Below are 16,802 nucleotides of genomic sequence, written 5' to 3'. Positions count from 1 at the left end.
CAGCGCCGCCCGCTTCCCATAAATCTGGAATACAGATGTAAATGTGGATTATAGAGATACAATTGAGAAGACTGGTGGCATGATGAGGATTATCCAAAATGGAGCTGTGTTTGAGAAGCTCGTGAAATGTTATTTGCAACACCTTGTCCTTCAGCACTTCCCAGGTGAGCAGCTGGTCTGCCTGCAGGATGGAGATCAGGTCTTTATAGATCCACGGGTAAACTGCAAAGACACATATTGGCAATGAGGACTCTGAGGCGGCCACAGAGGACATCCGCTGCCAAGGAAATGCCTGCAGGACCCCCACCACAGCTTTCCCCAATGCCAGGTCCTCAAATGAGATAAAACGGGGAAAGTGTTGGGTGTGCACAAAGTGATTTTCTGAACCCCCACGAATGTCCAACTTCCAGGTCTAAAATTCTATGATCTGGACATTGGCAAAGGCAACAGAAGGCTGGTCTTTCCTTGGGTTGGCAAAACCCCTTAGACAACAAGAAACTGAGTCTTTTAGTGCTTTTGGTCCAGTATTGTGGAAATCTCTTTCAGTAGAAATTCAGCAGGTGCCTTCTGGCGGTTCCCCCACTGCAAGAAGCCAAGTTACGGGGAACCAGGCAGAGGGCCTTCTCGGTGGTGGCACCCGCCCTGTGGAATGCCCTCCCATCAGATGTCAAAGAGGAAAACACCTACCAGACTTTTAGAAGACATCTGAAGGCAGCCCTGTTTAGGGATGCTTTTAATGTTTAATAGGTTATTGTATTTTAATATTCTGTTGGAAGCCGCCCAGAGTGGCTGGGGAAACCCAGCCAGATGGTCAGGGTATAAATAATAAATTATTATTATTATTATTATTATTATTATTATTATTATTATTATTATTATTATTTATTTCAACTCATAAATGCCTGCTGCCGAAAACTTTTATATTCCATTAAGCTTATGCAGGCAATTAAGACTACCTCTTTCCTTCCATAGCAGTTAGCTCATTTCTGACTTTAACTTTTTAATGTTTTTTATTGTGTGGTTTTATGCACAATTGTTGTAAACTGCTCTGATATTTTTAATGAATTATTATTATTTTTTATCATATATTTATTTATACCCTGCCTTTTTCTCTGAGAGGGACTCAAAGTGGCTTACAGATAAACTAGAGACCTAGGGGGGAAATATTGTGGTATGTAATTATTATTTTGGGGGGAAAAGTTTTAAGAAAGTGTGGGGTGCGGGGGGGGGGAGAGAATGTGAGTAAACATCCCTATTCTCTTCATTTATATAAACTTTCTTCCAGAAAACCTCAACTTTCTATACTTTTCAAGTGGTCTTTCATTACCTAGCCTGTTAGCATCATGGTGTCAATTCTAAAAAAACGAAACCAGCTCTGCAATGATCAATGGCCAAGTCACAATCAAATTAATCAATCTTTATTGTGGTCAAAGACCAGACAACAGAAATAACATCAGCAACATGTACTACATCAATATAAAGGGGCGGATGCGGTGGGCAAAATTAAAAATTCCCAATATACTTATTTACATTAAAAAATAACACTCCTCCAGCTAAAATCTATGATCCAGAGTTTAAAATCAATATTTATTCACCGACCATCGCTGTCACTGCAGCCTGTCTTGTCCTTGTTGCCATAAACCAGAATATTCAGACGGCCAAGTCACAAAAACTTTGCGATAATCGCATTCCAAGAATTTCAGGAAAGAAAGAAAGAAATGCCTCCCTTTTGTTGCAATGTAGGGAAAGAGGGGAGTTTGGAGCTGCAAAGATTACACGCGCACTGTTTGTTCAACCTTTCTTCCTGGAAATTCCCCGTTTCCTCTCTTTCTCCCTGTGTATGGCTTGTTAGTATCCATAAATCTGTCTCTGTCCACACACATTCCAGCACCAAGGACACACATCTCTGCTCTTAAGGATGCTCATGAACCCAACTTTTGCCTTCGGAGTTTCCTCCGTTCTGGCCAATGGTTCCAGTAGCCCTTCTGCCAGGACACCTGGGTTCAGGTAGGACCGGACTAACAAACCCGCTGAATTGCAATTCAGGGAGGCGGGGACTTAGGGGGTCGGCCCCCTTTCCATGCAGCGCCGCAAAGTTTGCAGTGTTTTCTTGCAAAGCGCGCAGAAGGAAAAAGCAGCGCGTGGGAAGCAGGCGCGCTCGCTCGCTTTCCCGTTGGAAATGCTCCTGGAGAGCCCTGGGGGCACTTTGGGAATTTCCCGTAACTGGTCTCAAGTTTTCAGCAAAGCCTTTCCAGGAAATCGTTTCATCCATAAGCGGACACTGCCGACGCGCCCCCCCAAAAAACTTGCTGTGAAACGAAACCGACTCCCGGGCTATGAAAAGGGCATCCGCCGTCGGAGTCTTTCGAGGAAACGAAAGCGAAGGGAGGCGCCGGTCGCGTTTCCGTGGTTCGGACGCGAGCTGCGCCTAATCCTGTCTTCGCCAAATCCGAATCGTTTGATGAAGCCAGAGGCGCTCGCAGGGTGCAAAGAAAGGAGCCCTTTCTGGGACGTGGCGCTCGACTTTATGCACGCATTTGTGTCATCGTGCCTCTCCGAAATGGTAGCTGCTCATGGGCCTGGGGGGGGCAGTTGTTGTCCCCCCCCCCCAAGAATTCACCCACCTCTAATATTCTTCAGAGGGTCTCTTCTCCAGTCTTCAGAGAGTAGCTGGAAATGGGGAGGCAGAAAAAGGTCCTCCTTTCCTTCCACTCTGCAGTTTTAATCTGAAATCTTAGGCGCAGTACTGCGCTCAGAGCTCAGAAGCTGCTTTCGCTAATGAAATTCCCTGTCGCAAAATGGGCCTAGAACAGGGGTCTGCAACCCGCGGCTCCGGAGCCGCATGTGGCTCTTTTACACCTTTGCCGCGGCTCCGGGGCGGATACTAGTGAGGGGAGGAGGTGCATTGTGCCCCCCTTCACTCCCCACTGTGGCGGGCGCTGTACTGGCTGTGACGTAGCATGGGGGCGGTGCGTGCGTTAGTCACGCACCGTCCCGACGTCACCTTCCCGCCCGCTGTCAGATCGCGGCTCCGGAGATATATTTGTTTTAAATGTCGCAATGGTTTTGCAGCTCCCAGTTGTTTTTTCTTCGGAAACGGTTCCAAGTGGCTCTTTTTGTCTTAAAGGTTGCAGACCCCTGGCCTAGAACAATGGGAGCTTTGAACACTGGTACCAACCAAGGAGGGTTGCCCTTGGCACTGTGGGTTAAACCATAGAGCCTAGGACTTGCCGATCAGAAGGTCGGCAGTTTGAATCCCCACACTGGTTGAGCTCCTGTTGCTCAGTCCCTGCTCCTGCCAACCTAGCAGTTCAAAAGCACGTCAAAGTACAAGTAGATAAATAGGTACCACTCCGGCGGGAAGGTAAACTGCGTTTCCGTGTGCTGCTCTGCTTCACCAGAAGCGGCTTAGTCATGCTGGCCACATGACCCGGAAGCTGTACGCCGGCTCCCTCGCCCAGTAAAGCGAGGTGAGCGCCACAACCCCAGAGCCAGCCATGACTGGACCTAATGGTCAGGGGTCCCTTACCTTTATGCATCCCCCTCAAGAAAAGCACTGCTTGCAGCTGATTTTTATTTATTGCATTCAAGAAAGTTTGATGTACGAGTGAAAACCTGACATCAATGCAATTATTTGTTGTTGTTGTTTTTAAGAAAGGATCATGCAGAGTTGCATGCTTGCATGTTTGAGCTGTGAATTTGGAGCATAGGAAACTGCCCTATGCAGAGTAGGTCCTTTGTTTCTCTAATATTAATTATAAAATATTCTGTGATCATAGAACTGTAGAGTCAGGACCCCAGGGGTCATGTAGTCTAACCCCCTGCAATGCAAGCGAAGGGGAAAACTATGTTTTATCTGAATTTGTTTTGCATCTTAGCCATATGCCCATGAGCTTCAGGTAGCCCTTTTCAGTAGACTGATGTTTATAGATAGCGACTATAGCAACCAGATTTCCCATGCTCTGGCAGAAGGCAAGGAATTCAGCAGGTTAGAACGACTATATCAATCGTCAAGTCAATATAGAAGAATGGAGTCAGCCAGGGAGAACCGCTGCAATTAATCATTAGTTAATTAATGAGGATGTTGAGGGATAGCGGCATTTAATCAAAAGTTAATGAATAAAGGAAGGATCTGAAGGCTTTGTGAAAAATCCCTCATTGGCTTTGCCTCGCCACTGTGTGTTGTAATGGTTATACAGTGGTACCTCTGGTTAAGAACGTAATTCGTTCTGGAGGTCTGTTCTTAACCTGAAACTGTTCTTAACCTGAAGCACCACTTTAGCTAATGGGGCCTCCTGCTGCCAGAGCACGATTTCTGTTCTCATCCTGAAGCAAAGTTCTTAACCGGAGGTACTATTTCTGGGTTAGCGGAGTCTGTAACCTGAAACGTCTGTAACCCGAGGTACCACTGTAAAATGTTTTGTTCTAACCATATCATGGGCTGATAGGAGACACATGTGTGCCATAGAAATGCATAAGAACAGGGGACAGCAAACTTTTTCAGCAGGGGGCCGGTCCACTGTCCCTCAGACCTTGTGGGGGGCCGGACTATATATTTTTTTTGGGGGGGGGAATGAACGAATTCCTATGCCCCACAAATAACCCAGAGATGCATTTTAAATAAAAGCACACATTCTACTCATGTAAAAACACGCTGATTCCTGGACTGTCTGTGGGCTGGATTTAGAAGGCGGTTGGGCCAGATCCGGCCCTGAGCCTCAGGTTGCCCACCCATGCATAAGAATGTTCTTCACTTATAAAGGTAATAAAGCACATCACAGTACTCCTGTGGCTCCTTCAGAGAGACTTCTCCTTGCGTGTGTTTGTGCCAATAATAGGCTTTGTTTTTGCTCAGAGTTTGTTTCTGTCTGCCACTCCTTTGGGGAATCCCCGGCCAACAGACCCCTTAAAATCATCACAGGAGTCACAGCTCAGGGAAATCTCTGTTGTACGGCCATCTGCATCTTTCTTTTTTCAAATTGTTTTTATTAGAAGATTTTCTTGGGTCCATCTGCATCTTTCTGGTGCAGCTGACCAACTTAGCAACCCTACTGGAGTTCGGACTATTACATACATACATACACACATACACACATACATACATACATAATTTTATTCGTATGCCACATTTCCACACACTCAAGGCCGCTTCCTACATGAAAAAATGAGAGTCGTAATTGCGATCCATAGTTAAAAGTAAGGGTAAAGGTAAAGAACCCCTGACAGTTAAGTCCAGTCGCAAACGACTCTGGGGTTGTGGCACTCATCTCGCTTTATTAGCCGAGGGAGCCAGCGTACAGCTTCCGGGTCATGTGGCCAGCATGACTGAGCCACTTCTGGCGAACCAGAGCAGCGCACGGAAACGCCGTTTACCTTCCCACCGGAGCGGTACCTATTTATCTACTTGCACTTTGACGTGCTTTCGAACTGCTAGGTTGGCAGGAGCAGGGACCGAGCAACGGGAGCTCACCCCGTCACAGGGATTCGAACCGCCAACCTTCAGATCGGCAAGCCCAAGAGGCTCGGTGGTTTACACCACAGCGCCACCCGTGTCCCATAGTTAAAAGTAGAAATCGACAAATGTGTCCTCATTTTAGCTCTCTTCAAAATATGGCAACCCTAATTTATTTGTATTTTTTAATTATTAGATCAAAGCAATTAATGTATGTTTTAACCAAGTCAGCCTGGTTGAGCTAACCACATTTTCTGGTTCCAAATGACAGAACAGAATAATTCAGTCTTTGGGGTTTGTAGTTAATTGTTTCCTTGGAGTTAAACGACTCCTCACAATGGAATTTAAATGCAAGCAACCGATTCTTATCTGCAAAGAGATCAATCACTTCTGGACAATGCTGGGATAGTGTCTTTCCTTAGCTCCTTGACTATGTCCAATCACCAGCATGCTCTAAAAAAACCACCACCAGCTAGCTAAAAAATAACCTTGCAACACCTTGAAGACTGAGGAATGCATAATGGCGCAAGCTTTTATGGACTGCTTTAATTGTTATGCTGGGTCACAGGAATATATTTGCATGGTTTTCCTTTTTTTTGCAAAGTGTGAGGTCGCTGGAAATGAAGTGCAGAAAAAAACACAGCTGACAGCTACAATTCGTAAAACAGTTATTGGAAGCATAGATATCCTGGCATTTGTTGTTTAGTCGTTTAGTCGTGTCCGACTCTTCGTGACCCCCTGGACCAGAGCACGCCAGGCACTCCTGTCTTCCACTGCCTCCCGCAGTTTGGTCAAACTCATGCTGGCAGCTTCGAGAACACTGTCCCACCATCTCGTCCTCTGTCGTCCCCTTCTCCTTGTGCCCTCCATCTTTCCCAACATCAGGGTCTTTTCCAGGGAGTCTTCTCTTCTCATGAGGTGGCCAAAGTCTTGGAGCCTCAGCTTCAGGATCTGTCCTTCCAGTGAGCACTCAGGGCTGATTTCCTTCAGAATGGATAGGTTTGATCTTATCCTGGCATAGGTATGCCAATTAAAACATAATGTGCTGAAAATAGTTTAATCCACAAGTGTTAACACTGAACTGCTTGATACATTTCAGTTCAGGGGTTTCTATTTACAGTCTCCTTTTGATGATGCATGGCTCTAGGAAAGCTACTATTGAGGACCAGGGACATTTCAGCTGCTCAGAACACTCTGCAAATGACCTTAAAGCCCAAGAGGAAACCCTGCACCCTCTTAATACAAGATCTTGTGCATCCTAAAGAAGCTTGCAATTTCTGTCATTTTCTCCCTCATCTGCTTGGCTTTGGTGTGCAAGGTGTAAAAACACTTCTGCTCAGACAGGCCACATCTTGAAAAAGAGGGGAAAGTGGAGACCCAGATAGCGATTGACTGGTCAGCTTGATGTTTATACCATTGTTATAAGAAAAAACTGCTCCTTTATCCCTTATGGGGTATCCAAGAGCCCGTATAGAGTCCTTATGTAGGTTTTTAATCAGTAGAAAATAACAGAGACCGACCAGAGAATATTGAGAAGCAAAGCAACTAGTAAGCCTGATCTTTATTAGACTGTTGCAACAGGGTCCCCCGCTCACCCCACGCAGGGAGGGAGGAGAGGAACCCAGAACACTGGTGTGCAAGCTCTTATATACTTTTGAAATTGCCCTGCCTGTAGATCACGACCACCCCCCAAAACATCATATATACATCACAGAAGGAGGTGGTCCCCAGCAGAAATTTGAGCGTGTTGCTTCTTTCCTGTCTGCCAGTATACCTGATAATGCCTTATCTGATTGCCTTTTCTGGGTAGCCGGGCCATTCCTTTGAGATGGTAAATACTTAGTTCCTGAATCTCTTACGCATATTGAGAGTGCACAGCTTAACAGATACTTGCCAGACTGTATTCGAAAAGGGAGGTGTAAGCCCCTACAATCCAAAAACAATTGGAAAGCTTTTCGCATTTCCTTCCTCCTTGCAGAGAAATATTTGAGGTCAATTTGGGAGAGTCAAAATGGCTTCAGGATTGTTCTCCTGTACTATTTCATTTTTTTAAAAATAAATATTTTTATTGGTTTTTTACACAAATGAAAGACAATACAAAACAAAACACACACATCAAAAACATACAACAAAAATTTGACTTCCCCATGCCTTCCTTTCACCACATCCTTATTTTATCATATTTTCAAGCAACCCTTCAGTCAATTTTAATCAGATCTCTTTTAAATTTGCTTAAGATTTAACATTTACAGCTGTAATTCTTTGTTTCTCACCCCTTGACATCTTATCAGTCCACAATTTTACAATAGTTTTTAAGATATATTTTAAATTTTCTCCAGTCCTCTTCCACTGTCTCTTTCCTCTGGTCACGGATTCCGTGTCCGTCCGTCTCCTGTACTATTTCAGACACATAGTTTATATACTTATGTATGTGTTTGCCTTGTATATTTGTGTATATATACACAAATATATACTAATCCACACCTAATGACCCACCTAAGTGGTACTCAGGATATCACTCAAGAAATCACTCAAGATATCCCTCAAGTAATTAAGGAACAAAAGAAGAAAAGGCACAAAGATACAAACAGATAGAAGGAGCACCTATGGGATCACCCCTCTCACCGGTCATCGCAAACCTGTACATGGAACACTTTGAAACCAATGCTTTAGACAAGTCAGAACACAAACCCAAACTTTGGCTCAGATATGTTGACGACACCTTTGTAATTTGGCCACACGGGAAGGAAAAACTGGATAGCTTCCTCACACATCTCAACAGCCTACACCCCAAAATACAATTCACTATGGAAATAGAAGCCAACAACCAACTTCCCTTCCTTGACGTCCTAATCTACAAAAAACCTGATGGCTCCCTAGGACACACTATCTACCGGAGAAAAAAACACACACCAACCGCTACTTACATGCACAATCACACCACCACCCTGCACAAATAAACTCCGTAGCCAAGACTCTCATCTCCAGAACCAAACGCCTGGCTGACAAAGACCACTTGACAACTGAGTTACAGAATCTCTCAAATGTGTTAATTGCCAATGGATACCAGCAAAACAGGGTTACGAAGCTAATCCAAAAAGAAACACCCCCCAAAAACCAAGACACAGAAGAAAACAATGGCATGGCCCTCCTTCCTTATATCAAGGGCACTACAGATAAAATTAGCAAAATCCTCCATAAACACAATATCAAAACAGCCTTTTGCACCAACCAAAAATTAGCCAATATCCTCAGAAACCCCAAGGATAAAATCCAGTTGGAAAACCAAGGGGTCTATGAAATACCCTGCAAAGTCTGCCCAGCCACGTACATTGGACAAACAAACAGACGAATAAATGCACGTATCGCAGAACACAAGAATGCCGTCAAAAAAGAAGAAAAAACTTCCTCTCTTTTCCAACACATGAAAGAAACAGGACACGAAATTAATTTTGCAGATTCCAAATTGCTCTTTAACATGGAACATCACCACAAGAGAATAATCATGGAAGCCATCGAGATAGAGAAACACCCTCACAACATGAACAAGCGTGACGACACATCCCGCTTGCCAGACATCTGGAAATTAGCCCTCCCCACAAAAACTGACACCAGATCCAGAGGCACACAGAACGCCATCACCAATCAACCACACCAGACCCAAACCCAGACCCTCTCCACAGATAAATTACAGACACCATCCAGTAGCCAAACCATGGTGGCACCTCCGGATGCTGCACCCCCCTGCAATCCCTACACAGATCTGGCTGACACAGGCCACAAAACCACAGCTCGCCCCTATACACGAAGCCAAGCCAGAGCACAACTAAGTGCAGTACAGCCATCTTCTCAGAAAAACTCTTCACAAAGTTCAAGAGGTCAAGACACAAAGACTTTAGCAACTAATCCACACCTAATGACCCACCCAAGTGGTACTCAGGATATCACTCAAGAAATCACTCAAGATATCCCTCAAGTAATTAAGGAACAAAAGAAGAAAAGGCACACTAGCCTGGGAACTTCCTCTCTGCCCAGAACATTGGAGGCTATACACCACACCCCCTCAACAGTATTTATAGGAACTCAAACACTGAGATCCTGCTCTGTTCCAATAACAAGAAGCCGAAAGCACCAGCCTGAAGATGACGAGTGAGACCTCGTCGAAACGTCGCCTAGACACCCCAACTTTTACACGGGAAGACACCCGAGGACACCAAAACCTGCATTCCTGTACCCGTGAAAATCTACGAAAGCAAATATATATATATATATATATATATCTCCTTAGAATTCCTGTAACCCCAGGAAATGTCCTGTTGTTGTTGTTTAGTTGTTTAGTCGTGTCCGACTCTTTGTGACCCCCTGGACCAGAGCACACCAGGCACTCCTGTCTTCCACTGCCTCCCACAGTTTGGTCAGACTCATTCTGGTAGCTTCAAGAACACTGTCCCACCATCTCATCCTCTGTCGTCCCCTTCTCCTTGTGCCCTCCATCTTTCCCAACACCAGGGTCTTTTCCAGGGAGTCTTCTCTTCTCCTGAGGTGGCCAAAGTCTTGGAGCCTCAGCTTCAGGATCTGTCCTTCCAGTGAGCACTCAGGGCTGATTTCCTTCCGAATGGAGAGGTTTGATCTTCTTGCAGTCCATGGGACTCTCAAAAGTCTCCTCCAGCACAAGAATTCAAAAGCATCAATTCTTCGGTGATCAGCCTTTTTTATGGTCCAGCTCTTACTAGACCATGCATCACTCCTGGGAAAACCAGGGCTTTAACTATAAGGACCTTTGTCGGCAAAGTGATGTCTCTGCTTTTTATGATTCTGTCTAGTTTTGTCCTAGAACAGATAATTAAAAAGTCGGTTTGTGAGCACATAAAAAAGGATGCTGTGATCACTAAGACCTAGCATGGGTTTCTCAAAAAGAAGTCATGACAGAGGAATCTCTCTTTTTTTTATGAGTTAAAATGAATGAAGGAACTGAGAGGAAGCTCATCAGAATTGCAGATGACACCCAACTGGGAGGGGTAGCTAATGCTACAGAAGACAGAATCAGGATTCAAGATGACCGGATGAACAGATTGGAGACCTGGGCCCAAACTAATACAGTGGTACCTCAGGTTACATACGCTTCAGGTTACAGACTCCGCTAACCCAGAAATAGTACCTCAGGTTAAGAACTTTGCTTCAGGATGAGAACAGAAATCGCATGATGGCAGCACAGCAGCAGCAGGAGGCCCCATTAGCTAAAGTAGTACCTCAGATTAAGAACAGTTTCAGGTTAAGAACAGCCCTCCAGAACGAATTAAGTTCTTAACCTGAGGTAGCACTGTAAAATGAATTGCAGTAGGGACAAATGTAAGGTTCTGCACTTAGGCAGAAAGAACCAGCTGCACAAATAGAGAATGGGGACACCTGGCTTCCTAGCAGCATTTGTGAAAAGGATCTAGGGGTCTTGGTGGACCACAAACTCAACACGAGTCCACAGTGTGATGCAGCAGCAAAAAAAGCTAATGCTATTCCAAGATGCATCAACAGAAGTATAGTGACTAGATCAAGGGAAGTAATAGTCCCACTCTATTCTGCCTTGGCCAGACCACACCTGGAATACTGTGTCCAATTCTGGGCACCACAATTTAAGAAGGATGTTGAGAAGCTGGAAGGTGTGCAGAGGAGGGCAACCAAGATGATAAAGGGGATTCCAAAAGCTTTCTGGTGATAAGAGTTGTTTTGACAGTGGAATGGACTCCTTGGGAGATGGCGGACTCTCTCCTTCCTTGGAGGTTTTTACGCAGAGGCTGGATGGTCATCTGTCATGGATGCCTTAGTTGAGATTCCTGCACTGTAGAGGGTTCCTTCCGACTTTACAATTCTATGGTTCTGTGTCTCTTAATTTTAACCAGTGTTCTCCTGAACTTACTACAGAACAGTCTTAAATATTCAGTTACAAAATAATAAAGTAATGCACTGCAAAAACAAAAAAAAAAACAAAAACGAGTTTCAGTTGCATAAAGTTCCTCTCTACTCCCAGAGTAAGATATTAAGCATCTTTATTAAAAGGGAGTTTCTCTGTATCTCTCCAATAACACACTGCTTCCGTGGTTTGCAAGCGTCCTCTAGGGGTAAATTCACTTATACTGTACAAGTTCTTAGGTTACATTCCGTGATGGCTCATGGGATTAGTTTTGCTCATGCACAATGGAAAAACACTAGATTTGTGTTTAAAGAAAGAACTTCCTATGCAGCACTTTTAAATACAACGCTGTTAAACACAGTCTTTTATGTACAGTACATTAAACTTAAAACTTCAACAAGCTTTGTGCGCGCGCGTTTATTCTACTACTCGGTTTCAGCCCCGTCCCCTTAGAAACTCCCTGCAAAGAATCATGCCGGACAGACAGGGCACTGCGTAAAATCCACGGGAAGATCCTAAGAGGGATCCTTCTTTCTCTCTGCCGGGGAGAGCTGCATCCAGTCGCGTCTCTGCTTTCACAGGATGACTCAGATCTGGCAGAGTCCGGATTGGGCAAAACTATGGAAACGCAGCAGGAGCCTCTCTCCGCTTTCGGTTTCCTTTCCCTTTGCGGAGGCAAAAACCTCCCGGATTTCTGACTTGCTTTTTTTTCTTTAAAGGCGGGAACAAACAGTGGCTGGGGAAGGCTTTGCTGAAAACGGGCACCAGTTGCTGGAAATTCCCAAAGTGCCCAGAGCTCTCCAGGAGCATCTCCAAACGGAAAGTAAGCGCGCGCACCTGCTACCCACGCGTTGCTTTTTCGTACTGCGCGCTTTGCAAGAAAACTCCGCGAAGTTTGCGGAGCTGCATGGAAAGGGGACCGACCTCCGAAGTCCTCGCCTCCCTGGCCCTCAGGACGTCCAATCCAGCTGGGGCTGGCCCGGAGTGGCGTCTCGGGGAGTGAATGAAGGGGCGGCTTGGCGCTTTGCTCGTCTTCCTCGGGGAAAAGCTCTCCTTCTGCGGCTCCCGGGCGCATCTCTCTCTGTCCGCCTGCGGGGCTTGGGCGCACCGGGCGGGGTGCGTGCGGACGCGCGCTCTTGTCCCTGCTGGAGCGCCTCCTGCCAGCTCGGGCAGGCAGCCTGTGAGCGGTGAGAAGGGCTTGGCGGGGAGGCGTCGTCTTGGCTGGGGGGAGCTGGGCGTTGCAGAGCTCTGGGTTCGAGTGTTGCGCTCCGGGCCGCTGACGCGCAGAGTGGCCAAAGGGAAGGGGGGTTCCGTCCCGGGGAGAGCGGCCTCGGGACTTGTAGAACGAGAGAATGGTAGTGTTGGAAGGGACCCCCATAGTCCAACCCCTGCTGCCACTTTCCGTGGGCGACTCTGGAACTCCCTGAGACTGGAGCGGCTGCCGCTCGGGATGGCTGCCTGGGTCTTTCCTGCGCATCCAAGGGGACATGGCAGGGGCTGGTCTAACCTTGCGGGGTTCGCGTTTTGGCTTTCAAGGAGGTAGTATGCGGGCAGTGTCCGAAACATGCCCAGGCGACTCCCGAAGCATTGCGGCAAGCGAGTTCTCTTATTTGGAGATGGGGGAAAGGACGTTGTGGGTTGGAAAAGCGGTGGTTTTGCGGGACGGGGTTTGCGAAATTTAAGAGCAGCGGAACGACGCGGGGCAAATGCTGCGAAGGCGAGAGGAGAGGTCCTCTTTGGGACCAGAAATTGGTGAAGTTGCAGGAAGGAAATGGTAGGAACAAACGAAAAGCTCTCCAAATGGAGAGATGTTTTAAAAGGTAAAAAAAATTAAAGGAGCACTGGACGGTTAAGTCCAGTCTAAGGCGACTATGGGGTGCGGCGCCCATCTCGCTTTCAGGTGGAGGGAGACAGCGTTTTTCCACGGTTTGGGGGGGGGGCGTTGTGCTTTTAAATTTGTTCTTAAAGGATACAGAGTTCCGAGTGAGCAGTGAGGTGGCCAAGTTTGCTGATGATGCTAAACTGTTCTGCGTCCTTACAACATACCTTACTGCGTCCCTACCTTTCCCACCCCGCACTGGCCACAGTGATCCATGCGATGGTCACCTCCAGGCTTGACTACTGTAATTCGCTCTATGCGGGGCTGCCCTTGAAACTGCCCCTCAAACTCCAGCAGGTGCAGAATGCTGCAGCGAGGCTCCTCACGGGGTCTCTGCCATGGGAGCATATTCACCCAGTGCTTTACCAGTTGCACTGGCTCCCGGTGGAGTATAGGGTCAGGTTCAAGGTGCTGATCTTGACCTTTAAAGCCCTTTGTGACTTAGGGGGCCCTCGTATTTACGGGACCGCCTCTCCCGGTATGCCCCACGGAGAGCCTCAAGGTCCATGAATAACCATAGTTTAGAGGTCCTGGGCCCTAAGGAAGTCAGACTATCCTCCACCAGGGTCAGGGCCTTTTCGGTGATGGCTCCGACCTGGTGGAATGCTCTGTCCCAGGAGACTAGGGCCCTGCAGGATTTAACCTCCTTCTGTCAGGCCTGTAAGACAGAGCTATTCCTCCTGGCCTTTAATTTGAATTCAGCCTGATCGGGGAAAGGGTTGCTTCCGGTTTTCGCCTCTCGTGCTTGCACAGATGTGCAAAATGAGATCACGCGCATGCGCAGAAGCAGTGAATTGTGACCCGCGCGTGCGCAGAGGCAGGTTGCGTTCCTTTCATGTTGTGAACGGGGCTCCAGAACGGATCCCGTTCACAACCAGAGGTACCACTGCATAGCCAAATATCTAACTGTATGGACAATCTATCTGGAAGATAAATTGTTAGTGATCTGACATGGTTACGCTCCCTGCCTCTGTTTCTTCCCGCTCCCTGTCTCTTGTTAAGTTCTTTGACGGCATGAAGAACAGCTTTTAATGTCCTAATTAGTTGGGAGGAAGTGATAGTGCTGGTTACCTTCTTTGATACAGATAGGTAGCCGTGTTGGTCTGCCATAGTCAAAACAAAAAAAATTCCTTCCAGTAGCACCTTAAAGACCAACTAAGTTAGTTCTTGGTATGAGCTTTCGTGTGCATGCACACTTCTTCAGATACACATGTTGCATAGTTTTCTTGCATATTCAGTGGGATACGTGGATTGTAGAGGGTTCTTAATTCTAAGACCCTTGGGTATAATGTCCAGGTTCTTGCATTTAGTAAGAAAGAAGATATCAGTCTGTACCTGTGCAAGTTTCTTGGTGAGGTTGATGGACTTCCATTTCATGCGGCTCAATGTGGTGCCTTCCATAGTTCCAGTTACAGATAGGTAGCCGTGTTGGTCTGCCATAGTCAAAACAAAAAAAATTCCTTTCAGTAGCACCTTAAAGACTATCTGAAGAAGTGTGCATGCACACGAAAGCTCATACCAAGAACTAACTTAGTTGGTCTTTAAGGTGCTACTGGAAGGAATTTTGTTTTGTTTTGACCTTCTTTGATGTTGGACATTGTTTTGAGAAAGTAAGGCATTGGGAGGGGGCGGCTAAGGAATAATCTGCACTTAGCTAGTAATGAATGATCATCTGCACGTAGCCAGTGGGGCTGGCCACACAGGCTAGCTATCTATAAATTGGATGGTTTGGGGCAGAATTGGGAGAAGCTCATGCAAGGACTGATCTGGCCACAGGGCCTTGCAAACTGTGGCAAACTTTGCCGCTTCTTGAGGGCTTCCAAGTGGCAAATCGAAGTGCTTGCTTGCTATGACTATTTGCTTGCTGTTTAGAATACAGTGGTACCTCTGGTTCCATACGCTTCAGGTAACAGACTCCGCTAACCCAGAAATAGTGCTTCAGGTTAAGAACTTTGCTTCAGGATGAGAACAGAAATTGCATGACGGCAGCGGGAGGCCCCATTAGCTAAAGTGGTGCTTCAGGTTAAGAACAGTTTCAGGTTAAGAACGGACCTCCGGAATGAATTAAGTACAGTGGTACCTCTGGTTGCGAACGGGCCGGTTTGCAACATGAAAAGAGCACAACCGCAGTGGCGTGTCTGCACATGTGTGGGTTGCAATTCGCCACTTCTGCGCATGCGCGGGCGGCGAAACCCAGAAGTAACCCTTTCCGGTACTTCCGGGTCACTGCGGGACGTAACCTGAAAGAACATATCATGAAGCGGACGTAACATGAGGTGTGACTGTACAGTAAAATCTTTAATCATCTTGCTCACTTGTGCTTTGTATTGCTTCCGAATCTCATTTTAAAAGAACCACCTTGTCTTTGGCAAGACCCCTTCCTTGGAGGTTTTTGAGCAGAGGTTGGGTGGCCATCTGCCCTGGATGGTCTAGAGGACCTTTGGGGTCCCCACCAGCTCTGCAATTCTATGATTCAATTATCATTATGGTAAGAGCTACTGTGTCATTTACAGCTGCGTGACAGCTTTTGCAAAAAAGGGCTTGAAAACTCTTTTCTTTCCTCACATCCCTTGCTCTGAAGGTCGTCCAAGAGTGCTTCTGATTTAGTTGTGTACTGGTCGTTTGGGTCTGTGGTTTTTGAGCCTTCAGTAGCTCCTTGTTTCCTCCTTTTGGTTGCAATTTCCTTGAGTGCCTCTACCTTTCTGCGTTTTTCTTTTAACCTTGCCATGACTGTTGAACAAAAGGCTTCCGAATTCCTTATTTCTGTAATTCTGATTGAAACCAAAAGTTAGTGGCGGACGAACCCAACTTCTCTGCTAAACATGCTAAAGAAGTACCGTATTTTTCGTGCCATAGGACGCACCTTGTTTTAGAGGGGCGAAAACAAGAAAAAAAAAATTCTCCCCCTCTCTGCCCAGCGCCCCTTCAGCGGAGCAGCAGGAGGCGCTGCACAGAGAGGGGGAGAATTTCTCCCCTCTTGTTTTCCCGCTCTAAAACAAGGTGCCGTTTAAGGTGCGTTCGGGCGGCTACTGACCCCTCTCGCTCTCCAGGCTTCAGGTTCCTTTCGACCTGCTCTTTGGGGCTGGCAGGGGGAAGCCCACCACCAGCCCCAAAGAGCAGGTCAGGGAGCAGCGGAAAGGCGCAGCGGAGAGGCTCCTGCCATAGTCGCGCGTCACCTCTCCAGCCGGGAGAGGGTCACTGGGCTATGGCGTCTTTGCTCCATAGGACGCACACAGATTTCCCCTTCGTTTTTGAAGGGGAAAAAGTGTGTCCTATAGAGCGAAAAATACGGTATTTATATTTCAGCGCTGGGGTGAGGGGTATGCAGTGCTTTGCAGAGAGAGGTGCAGAACTACTAAGTCCCTGCCCTCAAGGCGCCTGCAATCGAAAGCACATTTATATTATTTATTTCTCAGGATTTACTGTATATGCGGATCAATTGGAACAAAGCCTCAAAGCTGCTCATGAAAAGAATAAATAAATAACCTGTTTTAAAAGAAAGAGTTAGAGGATTGGAGGAGGAGAGGTAGGCAAATACAGCATCTCCACCAAAGGATTGAGGGGAA

At 46.6% G+C, this 16,802-nt stretch overlaps 1 protein-coding gene across 6 annotated transcripts in view; it reads left to right on the top strand.

The window, feature by feature from the left end:
* The first annotated feature begins 1,988 nt into the window (after nucleotides 1-1,988).
* LOC309377610 (PC-esterase domain-containing protein 1A-like) overlaps nucleotides 1,989-16,802 on the top strand; it is a 45,709-nt gene continuing 30,895 nt past the window's right edge. Inside the window, exons 1-2 of one of the 6 annotated variants that reach the window (XM_081925148.1) lie at nucleotides 2,440-2,563; nucleotides 12,077-12,180. Coding sequence is in view for 1 of the 6 variants with exons in the window: in XM_081925146.1 (XP_081781272.1) it covers nucleotides 13,129-13,131 (3 nt within the window). In the remaining 5 variants the exon portion in view is untranslated. Of the gene's footprint in view, nucleotides 2,008-2,439; nucleotides 2,564-11,518; nucleotides 11,566-11,696; nucleotides 11,727-12,076; nucleotides 12,181-12,203; nucleotides 12,545-13,111; nucleotides 13,132-16,802 lie in introns of those variants that run through there. The other 5 variants (XM_081925147.1, XM_081925145.1, XM_081925144.1 and 2 more) reach the window with 5 other exon arrangements.

The sequence above is a fragment of the Podarcis melisellensis genome, assembly GCF_964234715.1.
Source record: "Podarcis melisellensis genome assembly, chromosome: 9".
In the NCBI taxonomy this organism is placed as follows: Eukaryota; Metazoa; Chordata; class Lepidosauria; order Squamata; family Lacertidae; genus Podarcis; species Podarcis melisellensis.
The sequence above is the reverse complement of the archived record's forward strand: the minus strand, read 5'-3'. Positions and strand labels throughout refer to the sequence as shown.